The following is a 19,780-nucleotide window of genomic DNA, read 5'->3' as shown; positions in this document are numbered from 1 at the left end:
TGGCACATGATGGCATATATATAACATTAGTAGACATGCAGGTGAATGAGCCTCTGATGGTGTCGCTAGAGTAGATATGGGGACAGAGTAAGCAACAAGGTTTGCTACAGGGATTGGTTCCTGGGTTAGTGTTTCTGTGGTGTGGTGTGTAGTTACTGGTGAGTATTTGCTTCAGGTTGGGGGGCTGTCTGTAAGCGAGGACTGGCCTGCCTCCCAAGGTCTGGGAGAGTGAGGGATCATTTTCCAGGATAGGTTGTAGATTGTTGAAAATGTGCTGGAGAGGTTTTAGCTGGGGGCTGTACGTGGTGGCCAGTGGTGTTCTGTTATTTTCCTTGTTGGGCCTGTCCCGTAGTAGGTGATTTCTGGGTACCCATCTCCCTCTGTCAATCTGTTTCCTCGCTTCCCCAGGTGGGTATTGTAGTTTTAAGAATGCTTGATAAAGATCTTATAGGTGTTTGTCTCTGTCTGCGGGATTGGAGCAAATGCGGTTGTATCTTAGGGCTTGGCTGTAGACAATGGATTGTGTGATGTATCCTGGATGGAAGCTGGAGGCATGTAGGTTAGTAGGTTCCCGGTATAGGGTGGTGTTTATGTGACCATCACTTATTTGCACTGTAGTGTCCAGGAAGTGGATCTCTTGTGTGGACTGGTCCAGGCTGAGGTTGATGGTGGGATGAAAATTGTTGAAATCATGGTGGAATTCCTCAAGGGCTTCTTTTCCATGGGCCCAGATGATGAAGATGTCATCAATGTAGCGCAAGTAGAGTAGGGGCATTAGGGGACAAGAGCTGAGGAAGCATTGTTCTAAGTCAGCCATAAAAATGTTGGCATGCTGTGGGGCCATGTGGATACCCATAGCAGTGCCACTGACTTATGTAATTTCATGGTAACTGCAATTAACATGCCACAGAACTTAAACATTTAATCTAAATGACAATATGAAATCTGTTGCAACTAGACCAATTTATTTTGTATTCATATTTGCAGGTGCTATTTTTGAGTGGAACCTCCAATTACAAAAAACATATAAAGACATGGGAAGTGGGATACCACAATGATATTGGATGTATTGTGGTTTTTTACGTTTGTGATATTTTAAAATGGACTGAACACTTTTGTTTTTAGTAAGGACATTGGGAAATGAAACATCTTTAACACTAGAAATTGCCAGTTGATGTACATAAACTCCAGAATTACAAGAATAAATAGAAAAAAGGACTGGATTATAAACAATAATGGATAGATTGAAGGGCTATTAGATAATTTACCAGCTAAACCCATCTGTAAATAGACGTGTAACATATATGGAAATCCAGTGTCCGTTGAAATTAATGGAAAGACTCCACTGGATCTTGGATCAGGCCCTATATAAATAATATATATTAATATTGTACAAACCTGTTATCCTTATCCCCCATCCTTCACAAATAGCCTGTCCTGGGGCTATAATAAAAACAATGTGAAATTAACCAGGTGTTTGCCCAATCACTTTGCTTCTATTATCCCACTCTCTTTGTTTTCTCCTGTCTCTTGTCATTTTAGGTCCCAATCAAGGAAAGCACATCCTTAACTTTAAGCATATGAGTTGTGCTTCTTGCCTTAAGGTTTATCAGACACTTAAGTGTTGTGCTAGATTGCATCATTAGACTGTAAGATCTTTGGCACATAGACTGTCTTTTACTTGGTGTTGGTAAAGAATCTAGCACAATGGGGCACCAACTTTTGCTTCAGCCTTTGGGCTCTACCATATGATAAATCACATTGGATCAGTCTCTATTTAAGGAGATAAGATAAAAGCCTGAGAGTGGAGCTTGGTGTATAAGTTACGTGTACCATGTCCCAGACAGCATGGCTCTTGCATGCTGATTGCTCGAGGTGTTTCTAACATTTTTACTCAGTATTATTCTTTTACCCGATGTTGCGTTTCCTTTGCATGTTATTTTAGATTGTTTTGCTTTTCAGGTATTTCTATGTCTCTGCCAACTAAAGTTTTGAACACTCACCGGAAATCTCTGAATCTCGTTGATTCTCCACATCCTCTTGAAGTGAAGGTGAGCTAATGGAATGGTTATATAGCAAGTCCTGGAAGATTGTATTTGGAATGAATTTTTATGGCTATTAATATGGCTATTAAAGGGGTTTTTGTTTGGAAATTATAGTTAATTGTATGTTATTGAATGAAATACTTCCTTTAACATTAGCAAAACACAGTAAAATAACTTGTACTTATCTTTTAGAGGCAAATCCTGCCCCACCCTCTTCATAGCCATATAGGGATGATGGGCCGCGAGACCAGAGCAATGGAGGGGACAGCATATTGGGAACTTAGTGTGATCTGCACTCCCCATCCACCACTGAGCTGTTCTCCAAGGAGTTCAATTCACAGCAGTGTGTGAGGAGGGGGATTTGTGAAAGGACAGTGCATGGCTGGTGGCTATGTGGTTTTACCAGCCAAACCCCACCAGGATGGAGATATAGCTCCAACAGAGGCTACTGCAGTCATAAGAGTGCACTGTCAGCTGCAAAATGTTTCATATCCCGGAAGGATGGGATTTCACCACTGGCAGGATTTCTCTATTCAAAGGCCACTATTAGCTTATGCACATGAGAAAAGGATATGGTCCTGAGTGCATTAGTCATGCAACGCCCGACAGTTTATTAAACAGAATCACTTTCATCTAACCATAATTTTCCTTCAACTAATTTGCTGCCAATTCATTGTATACATTGTTTAGAAAATTCCTAATGGCAATATCTTCACTTGCAAAGCACCATTTAGAAGTACAGGTGAAGAAACCAACAGAACTTGTTGGGAAATCTGCTTTTACTTGATTTCAACTAAATTTGTTAGTTTAAAAAATTATTAAATCAGTGCCCATGCACATCTGAGTTATAACAAATGACAGGAGAAAGATGAGTATAGTTTGTTTCCTGCTGTTACAAAATGTCTAGTTTCTTTGGCCAAAAATCTTTCTCGCATTATAATATCTCTGCTGACTCAGTGGACCAAAAGTATTTGTGACAATAGAGGGAATGTTCCATACTAGCTGCTATATTTTCTGGGATTAATCACCATCTCCACTGTAGCTTGATGCAAACTGCATGGTGTATCTAAATTTCAATTAAGGAATTGCATTACTTTGCATTATTTTGTCTTCTCCAGTGAGGAGTCAGAGCTAATGAGTTAGTGTTCCATCTACTTATTCTTTCATACTTCTTTTGGTGGTTTTTTTGGTTTTGTTTTTTTTTTAAATCTCTTCTGTCTTTGATGATCAGGATCCTGAAGCTGTTTTGCACTTGCCCAAAGATGATCATGGTGAATTGGATTGTGAGAAGTTAGTTGAACAGCTGAAGGAGTGCCCAACTCTTCATGATCAAGCAGATATATTATATGTCTTGTATATAATAAAGTAAGTTATCAAGGGTTTTCTGAATTGTCTCTTCAGCTTATCTGGCAGTTCCATCACAGGTTCCCCAAACAAAAGCGTAGATACTGTAAACATTTGTCTACTTTAATAATTTGTTTTTATAGGTATATTTACAAGTACCTTAAGTACACTTAATGCATATAGGTACAGATTTTAGGTGAGACAGGTAAGAACACAAGGACTTTGATGAGGAATTGTTTAGCATAAAATATGCACTGGCACTTGAGGCCTGGAACAAAGTTCACTGGAATCAAATACGTAAGTCTTCTATATTCGCAAAATACAGTACATGATACAATATTATTGTGCACCAATAAGTTCACAAGAAGTTGGAGTAGAATTTTTATACACAGGTAGGTAGGCATGTGGACATTTGGTGCAGAATTGTTTCGCTGCGTTATTTTTCAGTGTATATATATAAGAGTATTGCTTGTCTGGATAGAGTACAAATGTAGTTTTTAATGAATTTTTGTTTGTTTCTTGCATATTAAAGTGACCCAGTGGCTAAAATCCAACAATCCTCAAAACACTCTTGGGAATGTTTAATTGGAGCTGATAAACATAGTAAAATAGTCCAGTGAATAAACAGGGTTGATGAGAACAGAACACAAATTTAACCCAACAGCAGTCTTGTAAGAGTGTATTTGCTAACACATACTAATTCATTTATTTATTTTTTTTATGTTGAAGAAACACTACAAGACATTGGCAGAGAGTTAGCTTAAGGGTGTGGGACACTCACCCACTGCTGGGTTTTCTTAATAACACACATGGTCTTTCGTTTGCTTCTGTGTTTAGCTTCTCACAGCAGGGCCTTTATAGGCTCTGGGATCTTTCTGAGCATATGTGTAGCAGCTTCATTTTTCTCCCTTGCCCTTTATATCAACCCACCACATTTTCACTGTGTTGGGCCAATGTCACAGCAACATCAACTTTCCAAAGGCAAGCCCCCTTTGATGCACTGCTTCCCATCAAAATTAGGTGGGGCAGCACTGTGGTAATATTATGAAGCATAGTCAACAGGGAGCCAAGTTCTTCACCATCATGACACCTTTGGAAGGAGTTAAGAACACAGGAGATGAACAAACACTTTATCTGAACCTCTTCTTCATGCCCCTTCCAGAAGTTTAGAAATATGAAAGATGTAGTTTCCCAAGAATAATGTCACTATCATTTCATTTGTATAATCTCCAGGAGTTTTCTCCAGAGTGTTTGGATTCCTATGACCTATTGCTAGAGTGCAGAATTCTCAAACCCCAAACACAGTGGCAAAAATACTCACTGCCTCTTTCAACACCTTCACCATGACGACAGCACCAGTATTAACACACCACCTTCTGTTGATGCCCAGAAGATGTCAAATCTAATAGGGTATAGTGTGGAAGTTTGATTAACAACTTGAAAAAAGGCAACTTGAAAAAAATCTATGAGAAACCCTGGACACGCTGAAGAAACTAATGAAATCTTCAGCACTGTTGGTGAAGGCTGCTGTTATATGGCTTTGTCCTGCAAGGTGCTGAGCACTTTGGTCCTGATGCAACAGAGTGTCTAAACATATCCTTAACTTAAAGCATGAGAGCAGTTCTGTTGACTTCAGCGAGACTACTCACATGCTTAACTTCAAGCAAGAATGTAAGTGTGGCAAAGAGATTTATATGCCCAAATCCTATTAACTTCTAATAGATATCTAATTGCCCTCTATGCTTGTAAATTCCTTCCCAAGTGATCTGTTGGATTAGGACCAGACTGCTTGGCACCTTGCAGGATCATAGGGGAGTTCAGTATGCTGGTTTCACCATCTGTCATATCTCTGCATGGATGGTCTTTAGAAATCTGTATTCTTTGCTTCTGGGCACCAAAGTTGTCATTTCTGCTTTTTCTTCCGGCAGAGGCCCAGACTGGGATACAGAGCTGAATGGACAGTATGGAGTCACCGTTCATTGTCTGCTCAATGAGCTCTACAGCAAGGCAGGCCTGAACCAAGAGTGGGGGTTAATTCGGTACATCTCTGGCATACTCAAAAAGAGAGTGGAAGTTCTGGCTGAGGTATAACAAACACAAATGTTGCCAATTTATTCAGTTTCCTTCCTGTATGCCCCAGAAACAGATATTCTCAAATAGTTTTGTCTATTAACACTCAAAACACAAATTCCAATGTGGCTTATGTTTACCCCATTCTGGTTTTGCCTTCCATCAAGTGTGTTAAAGCAAACAGAATGCTGTAGTATGTTTTAGTGCAACAATGAAGGCTTAGTAACATGAAACCTTACAATAAAACTCTGCCTTTGAACTTCTCTGAGAAAGGTTAAAATCTAAGTGAGGTTGCCTGGTTATTTGGAGAATTGAGGGTTGTAGATTAGTGAAGTGAGACTAGAAAGATTCTGCAGTACTGGAGAAGGTTAGATGAAGGGTTTTTTTGTTTTGTTTTGTTTTTTAAAGGTGTCTTGATTATAATAATTATTTATTTGTGTTACCGTAGTGCCTTGGAACCCCAGTCATAGAGTTTAAAGCGAGAAGGGACCACCAGATCAACTAGTCTGACCTTCTGTACATCACAGGCCATCAGTACCCATGCACTAAACCCAACAGTCAAAATTAGACCGAAGTATTACAGCCCATAGGAGACTAGACTGTTATGTGCCAAAGGCAGAGAATAAGAGGGAGAAAGGTGCACCAGTGCCCAAGACCCCTGTAATGGCAGGGAAATCATAGGCCAGTACAAAAAGATGGTCCCTTTCCCAAAGAGCTTACAGTCTAAAGTCTAGGTATATTGAAATATACAGGAATGACAAAACATCTGGAACTATTTAAGGAAAATAGCAGAAGTCCGTTGCCTACACATTGGGCTTCTCTGCATGTACAGCCTGCTGTCACGCTTTAGTGAAGAAGCTACTACGCTGATGGGAGAGCATCTTCCAGCTGGCATAGTTAATCCCCCTCCATGAGAGACGGTAGCTATGTCTACACTGGGGGATAGGTCAGTATAACTACGTCGCTGAGGGTGTAGATTTTTCACACCCCTGAGCGACATGGTTATACTGATGTAAGTTTTTGTAATGTAAACCTGGCCATTGATTTCATCCTGATCATTAAAAATTATTTCCTTTCAGCTGTCATAAATAAGTCTCCAATTGCCTTGCTTATACTTAGTTACAGTAAGTGCCTGAGATTTGCATATTGCTATCATTCCGAGCATTTTTCTGCTTGCTTTTTATCCTGTGTAATGGTATTGCAGCGCTTTGACCATCACACACACACACACACACAGAGGCTACAGTGAGCAATTTGCTGTAGCTGCACTGCACCATTTCCCTAAGTGTGAAGCATGTTCTTTTCCTGTCTTCCCAGAGGGGCCGTGAAGGGCTAGCTGGGCATGGCGACATTGAAAAATTTATAAATTAGGATGTTAGGACTCTGACAATGGAGTGCAGGGGAGGATGACAGCAGGTGTGATTAGTTCTCAGGGGGGTTGGGAAACACTGCTCTGCTCTCAATGGGCTTTGATTCAGGGCCTTGTATCTGTTAAACTAAACACCAGTCTTACCTTTGCACTAAGACCAACATAAAGAAGGTAACATACAGCAGGACTGTGGGACAGTACCTATTTGGAAATAAATTGAAGTGTGTAAACTGACTATAGGACAGTATATTCCATACAGAGAATCTTTTTCTTTTGAAGAGATACAATTGTTCAGAGGCTGTCTAGCTATAATACACACATTCTGTCTCCCACACATACACACCACTGAAGTTTTCTTGTATCTTTATCTATTTTATCTTGTAAATAACAAAGTAATAATAATATAGGAAGAGTTAGAATACTCCATAGGCCAGAGCTAGCACCACTGACAGTGAAATTGTCATATCTCTATTGGCTTCAGTGGACCTATGACAATTACTTTAATCTACTTTAATGTACATTTAATCTACAATAGCTGAGGATCTGCCTCTGAACTGTACATTTAGTAGCAGATGCAAATACACTGAGGAATTACCGAAGAAATGCTTTTTTTCTTAAATTTAAAAAAAAAATCATTGTTGCCATATAACTTAACAGAGTGGGCTCTCTTGCTTTCTGTATTGTACTGTAATAGGCATGCACAGACCTTCTGTCACACCACAAGCAGCTTACAGTGGGCCTGCCACCTGAGCCACGTGAAAAAACTATTACCGCGTAAGTGTTAGCTCTGTCTCAGTCTGGATGTCTTGTATTTCAGAGTTCCTACTGCTGATACAGTGTTTCCAAATTATTAACTATTATTTTCAGAAGGAATCACGGGTCCATTAGCTGGAAGGTCTATAAAGCAAAGTTGTTTTGGTGCATTTTAAGTTAGACACTTCAAATTAAAACCTCTAAATCCAAACAGTTGACACATGTGTCAACTAACAAGCATCATAGGTAGTCCTAACTGTCTGGTTCACTTTCCTTAGCCCTCTGCCACCTGAAGAGTTGTCAGCACTTATTTATGAAGCCAGTGGACAAGACATCAGTATTGCAGTCCTTACCCAGGTATAAAACACGTGGAAGGAGTGGGGTTTTTTACATGCTGTACCTTCTGTTTCTTGTGTTGTCTGGAACTGGCAAGAGTTATAATGAATGCCCCTGAATAGATACTCTTTGTTCATTCACTCATGCCAGGAAATGGTGGTGTATTTGGCGATGTACGTCAGGTCACAGCCCAGCCTTTTTGCAGAGATGCTCAGACTCCGCATTGGACTAATAATTCAGGTGATGGCTACTGAGCTGGTTCGCAGTTTGAACTGTTCAGGTAAGACCAACTGTACTGTAATACTGTAGTAAACAAATATCTCACCTCTTCTCCCCCCCCCCCCCCCCAATCAGCATTTCAGTTACATAGGACAAGACAAATAATTTGCTTATTTTTAACATAGCCCTATTCTTAAAATATCTGTATCAAAATTCTCCCTTCAATAAACACTGTAAAGAAACATTGGGGGGGGGGCTTTAAAAATCTTAATACAATCAGTCTTTTTTTAAAGCAGACTTCCGATTTTTTGTGTGTGTGTAGTTTTAGCTTTTATTTCCCCAGAAAAGCTTAGCTTAAATACAATCTGTTTTAAATTAAATCCTTTGTCCAACATACACAGTTAATTACAAACTTTGAAAATAATCTGCATTCCTAGCATCCTTTTGACATAAAGAAATACCCACAGTCCTTTTAAAAAGTGTCCTAGCCATTTAGACTATATGTCCATTATCCCGCAGTACGGGCTATGGGGGTGTGAATTGCAGCGCACACTAGCGTGCTGTGCAGTAACTCCCCAATGTGGATGGTGCGGGCACGAACTAAAAGGTCCCTAGTGTGTGTTAACTTAGTCCTGTTTAATGAGGGCTATGATAACATGAACTAGATATCTTTTAGTTCATGCCTACAGTGTCCACATGGGGGGTAGGGGAGATAGTGTGCAGTGCAGTTCACACACCCCGAAGTCTGAACTGCAGGACTGTGTCGTCAAGCTGTTAGGCTGCCCTGACTAACTCACACTGAGGCCTGGTTTACAACTAAAACTCAGGTTGACCAATCAAAATTGCTCAGGGCTGTAAAAAATTTAATGCCCTGTGCTAGTTAGGCCAATCTAACCCCAGAGTAGACACCACAGTGTCACCACAGAAGAATTCTTCCATTGACCTGGCTACCACATCTTAAGGGGGTAGATTTATTACTTTCTGTAGCTGTAATAAGTGTCTACACTACGGTGATGTAGCTGTAGCACTTGTAATGTAAACACACCCTGACTTTCAATGAGATTTAGGCTGCAGTGTAGACACAGGCAATGTCAGCAAAATTTGTGTCACGGAGGGCTGTGAATATTCCACTCCTCTGAGCGACATAAGTTACACCAACATAAGCGCCTGTGTGGACAGTGCTATGTCGTCACTCACAGAGGTGGGTTTTTAATGCCGACGGGAAAACTCTCTCCCATTGGCATAGAGCATCCTCACCACACAGGCTGCAGTGATGCAGCTCTGCTGGTACAGCTGTGCCATTGCAGCGCTGTATGTATAGACCAGGGGTCGGCAACCTGCCGCACACGTGCCAAAGGCGGCATGCCAGCCGATTTTTACTGGCACACTGCTGCCAGCTGGGGTCCCGGCCGCCGGCCCCACTCAGCCCGCTGCCGGCCTGGGTGAATGGAACCCCTGGCCAGCAACAGGCTGAGCAGGGCTGGTGGCCAGGACCCCGGCTGGCAGGAGCTGGCGGACGGAACCCCAGACCAGCAGCAGGCTGAGCGGCTCAGCCTGCTGCCGGTATGGGGTTCTGTCTGCTGGCCCCACTCAGCCCACTGCCTGCCTGGGTGAACCCCGGCTGGCAGGAGCCGGCAGACGGAGCCCCAGACTGTTGGTGGGCTGAGCCACTCAGCCCACTGCTGGTCTGGGGTTCCAGCTGCCGGCCCCTTGCCAGCTGGGGTCCCAGCCATCGGCCCCGCTCAGCCTGCTGCCTGCCTGGGATACCAGCCGCCAGCCCTGCTCACCTCGCTGCAGGTCTGGGGTTCCAACCGCCTGGGCCCCTGCCAGCCAGGGTCCTGGCCGCCAGCCCCGCTCAGCCCGCTGCCAGTCTGGGGCCCCTGTAAATGTAAAATTTATTACTGGCACGCGAAACCTTAAATGAATGAAGACTTGGCAGGCCACTTCTCAAAGGTTCCGTGGTATAGACATAGCTTTAGATGCTTTTGGAATTTCTACTTGAAGTGACTTTATATCAATTACAAACTTTGAGGCATTCAGCCTTCCCCTAGTCGTCCCCCCCCCCCCCCCCCCCCCCGCAGTCCTAAATATATTTGGCTGTTGTAGGGTTAGTATCTAAATTTCTGAATATTGACATATTTTCTCTTTAATTTTATTTCCCTGACCTCCCAAAGGGGATATGTAAGACCTATTCTGTGATGTTACTCATATCCTACTGCAAATGGGAGTTAAATAAATGAGCTGCACACTGCATAGCTAATACAGCCTTGAAGTTCATCACAGTAGGAGACAGTGAAGCTGAAGGGAAATCCATGAACAATTGAAGGACTTGCTGAACAGTAAAATCTAAAGTTGTTATAGTCCTGTGTAGCAGTAGCAGCAATTGTTAGAAGTAATAAGAGTTAATTGGTACCAAATCATAGTCAAATCTTGATGCTGATACTGAGTGGACATGGGGTCCACCCAGATTTCTGTGTCCAAATGGTCTCAGTGTCTCTGGCACACTAAGTGAATCCTGTGTGGGAAGCTTCCAGTCAGCAGCAGCTGGTAGACTTCCCAGTTTTTCCGTCTCCTGGGCATGAAGTCAGAGACTTTGCCACCCTCCCTGGCAAACTGGAGCACACTGATTTAAAAAAAAATATTACCGCTTGTGACCCAGTATTATACTTAGCTAGTATTTGGGAACTTGTGCGTTATTTCCATTAGGAGGAGAATCTGATGATGGAGTTATGGATTTTTTTTTTATGTAATCCTGTTTGTTTACAAAAAAACAAAGTCCTGTTTCCCAGAACACAGTAAGAATGGAAAAGCAGGGGATAGTTTCTTTGCTCAAGGTTCCAACCAGCCAGCACTCTGCCCAACAGCTTTCTCTCACTTAACTTTTTCTTGGGGTCATGCTATGAATGCTTCTCTGGCCATCTCTGGGGCTTCCTTGCTGCCTTCTCTGACTGCTTCCATGGTGTTTCTCCTGCTTCTGTCTCTTACACAGACAGCTCCATCCAGCTATCCAGCTTTCTGCATTTGCAATCATTCCTCGGAAAATTCCTCTGTCCGCATAGTTAGATTCCTGACCAGCAGCCTTGCATGTGGCCTGTGTTTTGGGTGGTGTCTCCTATTGTTTCAGCTGTTTTCTTTCATAAAGGAGTTTTAACTGTTTCTTACATCTATCCTGATGAAGGGTAGCTGTTATACCCACTAGCTTCTATGAGGTTTCGTGCAAATCTTAGTACAAATAATAATTAGGGTTCCTTTTATGAAGATTACCTCTTCAGGGTTTGTCAACTACTTCTTGCTTTTAAAAAAAAATAAAAGCAAGCATTAATAACAGACTATAACTAGGAATTAACCCTGTTTTCCTAGAAAAACTATAGTATGAATGACCTAGTATAGTATTTGTTCACTAGGTGAAGAAGCCTCAGAAAGCTTAATGAATCTAAGCCCCTTTGATATGAAAAATCTCCTGCACCATATTTTGAGTGGGAAAGAGTTTGGCGTTGAAAGAAGCAGTAAGTTGTCTGTTTGGTTGTTTGAATGTATTATAGCTTGTGCATGTATATATTAAGCAAGAGCTATTTAGATGCAGAGTTTATTTTAAGTTTTATAAGCAGCAGTCTCCTCTTTAGAAATGTTTGCTGCAGAGATCCTGATTATCTATGAAACACAAGGGTTTAATATCCAAAAACAAACATACCTATTATTTTCAGTACCCCAACTATTATTTTGAACTATAGAATTTTTAATTCAGCAATATTGTAAGACATCTGTGGAAATATGTGATCTTTCCAGACAGGAGGAATAGGATAAGAATTGTAGTGAGATTGCATCCAGCATTTTTATATGTACCAGAGTGGTCTGTTTATAACCTATCTTGCCCTTCATCGTGTGCCCCAGCCAGGTGACATATCTTATCATGGCAGAGATAGTTTCATTGTTATGTCATCTCTTCACTTTTGAATGCAGAGTAATCCTTAAAACGTAAACTGTTCTAGGATTGGGCTTTCGTGTGGTCATAGAGCCCCTGCCATGTTGTTGTGTGGGGGACAGATTCATGGTGTCTCAGTGGGAGCTTTGGGAGACATTTTATTAGATTTAGGCATGGAAGGCCAGATTCCCAGCTGATGTAAATGAATGAACATCTGGAAGTGTGAGCCAGAGCAACCCCTGCCTTACACCCTTTTACAGGGCACAATATGTGCTCCCCACTCAGTATAGGCCCAGCTGTGCAGGATGTTACAGATGAGGAGGGGAATGGCCCTTTCTCCTCCACATTTTTAGGGTAGGCTAGGGTTGCTGTCAGGACTAGGCAGGATCACGCTGAGCACTAGGACTAGGGTTGTGTCTGGTCTCTGTGTAGGGGCACAAAAGTAAGACGCTCCTTCTTCCGTGTACCTACATAAGGCCAGATAGGAAGTTTAGCGTTAGTTGATTTCACTTATGTGCACACAGTTAGATGATAATTAAGGTTGATTATTAAACTTAAAACATAGATGTGGGTCTGAAACTGGGAGCTGGTGAAAATGCTTGTGAATGGCAAATATTTATAGATGCCAGATGCTATAGTGTTTCCATCATTTGTTCTGGGCATGTAATGGACATTGACAGAGCAGAGCTCCGTCTCCTTCCTACCTAACGACCATTTTTGAAGGCTCATCCTTTCACAGATCTGCAAATCATGTTAAGTAACTGCGCATCAAATTGTTTTAAAATATACGTGAATACAGAAAACATGGTGCACTAAAATTAGGCCATGTCAAGCTCTCAGTGATATGCAGACAGACTTTTAAAATGAGAATGTCTAATGTGACCAGGGTTGAAGGATATTGAGAACAAAAACATCTGGCCTGTCTAAACTTCAAAGGGCATATCAATAGTTCCCAGGATTTCCTGAGTGGCGTTAGAACTGGCTCCTAAATCCATATTTAGGCCAAAATATTTGGAAGGGTTGAGCACTCAGAAAACCCCACTGAAGTCATTGGGAGCTGCAGATTCCCACTAGCTTTGAAAATTGAGCCAAAAATATTTAAATGTCTAAATATGGATTTAGAAGCCTAACTTTAGGCCATTCTGATTTGAAAGTTTGACTTATGCTTTTAATCTTATTGGAAGTAAAGAGGTACCATGGAAAGTGCATAGTCCTAAAATACAAGGTGTTTTTCCTTTAATTTCTACGTACAGTTTTAAGTTGTATTCTTATTACTACTTAAACATAGCTTACCTTTAATCTAGAAAACTGCCTTGTTTCTTTCTTTAGTGCGGCCTCTAGATTCCTCTGCGTCCAGCCCAGCAATTTCTATTCATGAAGTGGGGCACACTGGAGCAACTAAAACAGAAAGAAGTGGCATTACTAGACTGAAGAGTGAAATGAAACAGGTGGGAGGATCTCCTTTTCTGTGCGTTCTTTAAGCAGCACAGGATTTATGAAAGTCATTTTTTTAAACCCAGGAGACACAACTTATTGTTTTTGGTTATATCTGCCCCTTATTACATTCATGGTAAATTCCAAACTTTTCCTATCTGTTTTATTATTTGAAGTAGTGGTGGCTGTTTTTTTAAAAAAAAAAAAAAAAAAAAAAGCATGCGAAGGAGAAGGTAAGGAAATCAATTTTTTTCCAAAACATTTTCCTTTTTGGTTTTAATTTAAAATTCTGAAATTAGTGCATTTCAACCAGCTCCTGGCTTGAAGCATTAAGGGCACCTGACTTAGACCAAGTTCCTGTCATTCTTTCTTAGGTAAAGATTCCATTTGCATCAAAGTAAAGATTTGGCTCAAACAATATTCATTCTTGTGTTTTACACCTCTGTTTTTTCTGGCATACAAATCTTTATTGTGACCCATATGTCTCAGGTAAAGAACTCTGTTTACTTTAGCAAATGGTAGGTTGGAAGGCAAACAAAGAGGCATTTTCTTATCTCAGTAGGCAGAGGGATTTGTGAGCTACCTCCCCATTAATGCAGTAACATATGTACGGTATAAATAAGATACCAAGACAGCTGGAGGAGTTTTTCTATGCTGATTACTAGACGCAAACATCTTTTCTGGGAACAGCACATTCAATTCTTATTTACTTTGGCATGCCAATGTAATTCTTAAATCAAAACAAGTTTGTCTAATGATTTGGCCGAAATAAATAAGTCCTGATTTAATTTCTCCTGGTGAAAGCTGCTTTTTTTTTTTTGGTGGGGGGCTGAATTAATACTGAAGAGAGAGCCAAATCAGGTACTGAGTATAGCCTCATCCTGCACTGGGATCTGCAAGCAGGGATCTTTACTCTTCCCTCCCCCCACCCCCCAAGTCTCTCCATACAGATGTAAACATTCACTCAGAAAAGAAATCTTAGATCCATTTTTCATGTGTTTCTGTGTAGGAGGGACAAGAGTCATTATCCAGTGAGACCATTAGGACTCTCTTCTTGCTAATACATTTTCTCATGCAGCAAGTGAGCATTTGGAAAGATAAAACAGTTTAAAAACAAATCTGGTTTGTGTTCTCTATTGTAGGTTATTTTTTTACATTTGTTTAAAATAATTGCATAACTAATTTTTGATTCCAGATGAATAGGAGGTCATCTGCTGATGAAAAGGTGAAATAAATCTATATGTTCGTAAGAATGCATGTTTTCCTCCCTAACTACTGAAGTATGTACGCTTGTCCTAGAACTAAGGGAACTAAAAGCCTTTTTGTTTGCTCTGAATACAGAACACTTTTTAACATTCAAGTAGTAAATGATTTAATTAATATGGTGCAGTTTTGCCTGTGCTACTGGTGCTAGTTTGTTGTGAGCAGAATGGCCTCTTCTCTGGTCTCTCCAGAGGTCTAGCAATTTATATCATTATACAAATTTTAGAGTGTGGATATCAGTCGCATGGTAAGGTGTGGATATCTGAGTTAATTTCCTTTCAAATAGAGAACACATTATAATGTCCTGCCTTTTGGAATACCTGACTGGACACTAGATGGCAGCATTATATCGCTCTGCATAGAGATGTAGCACAGTTGCAACTTTCTGTAGACATTTAAAGGTGGGAAAATGTTTCCTGAGATTAGTCACTTTAGGAGGAGAGGTGCCATTTCTGCACAGAAAAGGAGTTGGGTGGCTTCTTTCCCGCTGAGGAGAGTTGAATTTTTTCCATTCATGCTGATTCCCAGTAGGTTTCATTGAGCCATCAGGAATATTCAGCCTTTAGTATCAGGGGAAAAACCTGACTCTTAAAGACATCAATCTGAAGGTGAACATTTTGATTGTTTTGACTTTAGACTGTTTCTATATTGGAGCTGATTTTCAAATGTGCTTAGCACCTCCAGCTCCAATTATTGATTTCGTTGGGTGCTCCATACTTCTGAAAATCAGTGCCATTACTTTTACAGCTTATCTGAATCATTATTGTTTAATCAAAAAGAAAGCTATTAAGAATACCCTTAGGTGCTAATCGGCATCTAATCATTTCTCTTGGAAAACTGCCTCACTAGTTTTGCTAAGCATTACCGGCCTGGCTGGTAACTTGTATGATTTGATAGTATGGGATAACTTTCTTTCTAGCACTAATATAAGGTAAGGGATGCTGAAGAGAAAATGTAAGCTTGCAATATCGACCCTGCATTTGTGTGGAGGCAGCAGCATTCTTTTTTTTATCTCATTTGGGTTTTTATGTCCTTGTGCTGTCTGAGGTAGATTCTGTGGAAAGCTTATGATAGTATAGTAAGAAATGAATGTAAAACTCTGAAGATCCTTAAACATAAAGGGTCTAATTGTGATTTCATTTGCACTAATGTAAATCAGGAGTAACTTCCCTGATGTCAATGAAATTGTACCAGTATGAGAGCCCATTCTGACCCAAAAAATGGTTCTCTCTTAAATTAATAAGTGAGTTTAATTTTTATTGCACCTTTGTTCCTTTTCATGCATGTGTCACTTCATCTTGTTTGTCTTGTCATGACTGACTGACCTTTTTTTTATTTCTGTTTTGTAGTTCTTTTATGGGGGCCATTCCATGTCCAGCAGCATGCACGCTTCCAGGTTCATGGTAAAATGTCATTCAGAAATTTGCAGTCTTTTTCTTTTCTCCCTCTGCAGGGACTCTAAACATAACTTGCAGCTTTTCTTATGTGACATTTATGTATATATATTTTTTAAACCTTAGCTTTTTGTTTCATTCACCTTCATGGAGAGCAAGTTCTTATTTCTGGTCTTTTATAACAGAAATCTTATTTTCCACATTCTTCTAAATTTTCAGAGTTAAGATGGATTTAGCTACTTGACTAGGAGCTGCGTGGCTAAATCCTGTGCAGCCCTGAACATTTAATGGTAATGTGGAAATATAAGTTTAACCCAATTTATTCTTAGAGGGGTTTTTAGTTATATAAATTTTAAATTCATAAGAGGAAAGAGATAATAGTACTGGTTAGAGCACAGTGTGGGCCAGTTTCCACGTACTGTAATATCTTGCCCTTCTATTTCACCCCTGTTGGGATAAAACTGAAGAGTAATTTTGTCTACTAGGGACTTGGATGAGATTCTCTTCAAATTCACTTTTACTTTTCAGTCTAAATAAGAGTTTGAAATTAGGCCTGCCTTTTCATATGAAGGATAAAGCATATTAATTCATTGTGTCAGCTGCTCCTTAACTCGCAAACTCTCCCAGTCTGCATGAACAAATAGCCATACAAGTAAAATGACAAATGTCCAATGTTAGCTATCATAGGTGGTAGGATAACAATTAGCACAGGGCCTACCTGTACTACACCCAAAGACCAATTGGCTTCATTGTGAAGGCGAGTACATAGGTGCTGGAACTAGGGGTGCTGGGGGTGCTGCCATACCTCCTGGCTTGAAGTGGTTTCCATCATGTTGTACAGGGTTTATAGTTTGGTTCAACATCTCTCAGCACCCCCACTACACAAATTGTTCCAGCATCCCTAGTTGAGTATAGTTAAAATCTTCAATATTAGTAGCTGAAAGGTTTCACTTTTATGGGCTCCTAATTCATATCCTCAACGATAACTTTGCAAGATCTTTAGTTAGTTTTAATACTCAAAAAACAGAATGTTTCTTCATTTCCACATAACTCTCAAAAGTGACCAACTAGCCTTAATAATTCGCTGCACTTTGATCCAAATGCTGTACACCCTGGGTGCAATACATCCCTTTTCAGCAGGTTTGCACCAGATGTAGGCACCATTTAAGACCTGGGAGGTTAACTGGTACATAGGATTTAGGCTGGCCACTGTGGACAGGGATAAATATCATCCACTCTGAATATTAAATTAGTGGTCCAAATCCTGGTCCAGTACACGAAGATGAATTTAAACTCATGGCTTTTACTAGTGTGAATTTCTTCTCCAGCCAGCCATCTCCCTCCAAGGTCTTTAATGGAGAGATCTTCAGCAACTTCAGCTCCTTCCTAGGCTCTCACTCTTGAGAGAGAAGGGAGCTCTTGTCCCCTTCCCAGCATGCCTTGCTTTAGTAACCTGCAGTTCCCAGATGGCCTCTCTGCTTCGGTCCCTCAAATTCCCACCATGCTGCAGTGGACAGCAGAAACCTGAAACTGGGCAATGCTAGGCCTGAAAGCGTCCCTTCACTGTCTTAAAGGGACAGTAAACTCCATTACTCTCACAGTCACCCACCCCTTGTGCTTTTTGGCCAGTGGATCCATGTGCACACAGACCCACAGTACATGTTACACCTCCCAAACCCCATGGATATTGTACAATGTACCATCTCAAAACACTTTTCTGACACAGGCCATGTACCTCTTTGTGGTTCCTCCATGGCCTGCCTGACTCCTGCACAGTAGGTTTGTGGCTTTTCAGTCCTTCTGCACCAATGCAAAGAGGAACAGAATTCGGCTCCATATTCTCAGTGCACTTGATTCAAATATAGTGAGTTATTAAATGAGATCTGGATAAACAGCATAGTCAAAACAGGGACAAATGAAAGACGTGAATATGCACACACTAATTACTTCAGCACTGGCACTCCTGCTGAACTCCTTCATTACTTAAATGTCATCTTTGCTGAATTAGAGAAAGAAAGCTTGACTGTGCATTAGTCAGGAGGATGCTGTACAATGAAAATGAACATAATGCATCAAACCAGCAAAGGTAAGCTGGGGGGGTTTGCATTAGAAGGAAAAGTAGTTATATCACGTTTTAGATTTCAAGTCTGTAGTTTTCTAGCATTCTGATCCTGCAGACCTTACTCTGGCTAAACTTCCACAAACTTCAGTAACAATTTCTTCTGAGAAAGGACTGGTGGGATCAGACTGTCAGTGAGCTTCTCTTTAGGCAGTACTCCAGGCGCAGTTATGCCTGGCCCTGCATGGATGCGCAAGAGTGGGCAAGGAGCCTTTCCTACCTTAATGCAGAACTGGACACAATCCAGTTGACTGGAAGGTTTATGCAAGTCTAGAGCCACAGCTAGTGCAAGACTCTTCCCTCTTTGCACAGAACAACGAAGCTGGTTGTAGGCATGTGCATCACCTTGTCATAGCATAGTCTCTCTGCGCTCTTTTTTGTGCACAATATATTCAGAAACTCTGGCAGTAGTCTCTGCACCACTCCCAATCGCTGCTGCTCCCTAAAAGGCACCAATTTAGCCATGAGAGTGTTTAAACACCGATGTTTTGCAGATGAACGGTGAAAGTTGTCTACAATAGGCAAGAAATCCCATTTTAATCAGTGCACGCTGTTCTGGTCATGGAACAGAGCCTGCCTCTTCAGTATTTCCAAGTTAGATTCAAAAGGAAATTCCTCTGAAGTATGAAGAGGTTTTCAAAGTCATTAAACTTAGATTTTACATAATTATCTTTTGCTCTAACAGGCTCATTTGTCCAGCTGGTTGACTTGAAAATGTTTGTGTAAGCACCAACAGATACAGTATAAATCAGCTCACTTGGTCTAGCAGCAAGAGTCCAGCTACAAAAAGTTGCTTCTTCCTTCCCAAAAAATGGGAGGGGCTGCTATTTTTACTTTGTTACTTTGATTCCCTCTTTAAGACAAGGAGATACCCTCTCAGACCCCATCCCCATGAAGGGTATTTGTAAGTAAGGAGAGAGACTCTTGCTTGCTTCTCTGTAAAAACCCGAGGAAGATGGTAACATTGCCCAGGAGTCGCATAGTTTAGGAGGATTGAATGATTCATGTATTATAAGAAGATTCCCGGATTGCCAGGCTGAGTCAGTGTGAAGCGATGGAAGAAACTACAAGCAGGGTTGAGAGCTATTGCTTAGAATGTCACTAGGTTCAATCCTCACTGGGCCCCATGAGAACAAGATGGAACGTTGGCGTCCAAAGGTTCTGTGGCAGTTAGAACGTGACAGCTGAGCAGAGGAGGTGGGAGTAACAGCTACGTGGATTAACAAAAAGGGGGTGGTGCCTCCAGCCAGGGGGCAGCTCTGTGCACGAACTATGGGCAACAGGTTCAAACAGCAACATGGCTCGTTACGACACACAGTGCATGGAAACAATAGCCCCTCAATATTACCTACCTACGTGGCTTCACTATCTGATTTCCTGTTCACTAATACGCACTGCTTTGTGGTGCTAGCATGTTTCCTGCTGTGGTGTTTTGTGTGTGTTTCCCAGTGCGGTGTTCGGCAGAATAGTACACAAGTGTACTGGTGTGAAGGGCTGCCACAAGTGCTAAAA

At 41.1% G+C, this 19,780-nt stretch overlaps 1 protein-coding gene across 6 annotated transcripts in view; it reads left to right on the top strand.

Moving 5' to 3' along the window:
* The window catches only part of PHKA2 (phosphorylase kinase regulatory subunit alpha 2), a 71,553-nt gene that overhangs the window by 37,827 nt on the left and 13,946 nt on the right, over window positions 1-19,780 (top strand). For 3 of the 6 annotated variants that reach the window (XM_077816483.1, XM_077816476.1, XM_077816512.1), the window contains 10 exons: window positions 1,963-2,051; window positions 3,277-3,410; window positions 5,318-5,474; window positions 7,523-7,602; window positions 7,860-7,938; window positions 8,068-8,197; window positions 11,541-11,642; window positions 13,388-13,506; window positions 14,688-14,717; window positions 16,105-16,158. In XM_077816483.1, coding sequence (XP_077672609.1) covers window positions 1,963-2,051; window positions 3,277-3,410; window positions 5,318-5,474; window positions 7,523-7,602; window positions 7,860-7,938; window positions 8,068-8,197; window positions 11,541-11,642; window positions 13,388-13,506; window positions 14,688-14,717; window positions 16,105-16,158 — 974 coding nt within the window. The remainder of the gene's footprint in view (window positions 1-1,962; window positions 2,052-3,276; window positions 3,411-5,317; window positions 5,475-7,522; window positions 7,603-7,859; window positions 7,939-8,067; window positions 8,198-11,540; window positions 11,643-13,387; window positions 13,507-14,687; window positions 14,718-16,104; window positions 16,159-19,780) is intronic. The other 3 variants (XM_077816498.1, XM_077816491.1, XM_077816503.1) reach the window with 3 other exon arrangements.

The sequence above is a fragment of the Eretmochelys imbricata genome, chromosome 1, assembly GCF_965152235.1.
Source record: "Eretmochelys imbricata isolate rEreImb1 chromosome 1, rEreImb1.hap1, whole genome shotgun sequence".
Taxonomy (NCBI): domain Eukaryota; kingdom Metazoa; phylum Chordata; order Testudines; family Cheloniidae; genus Eretmochelys; species Eretmochelys imbricata.
This window is presented reverse-complemented; position numbering and strand designations above follow the sequence as displayed.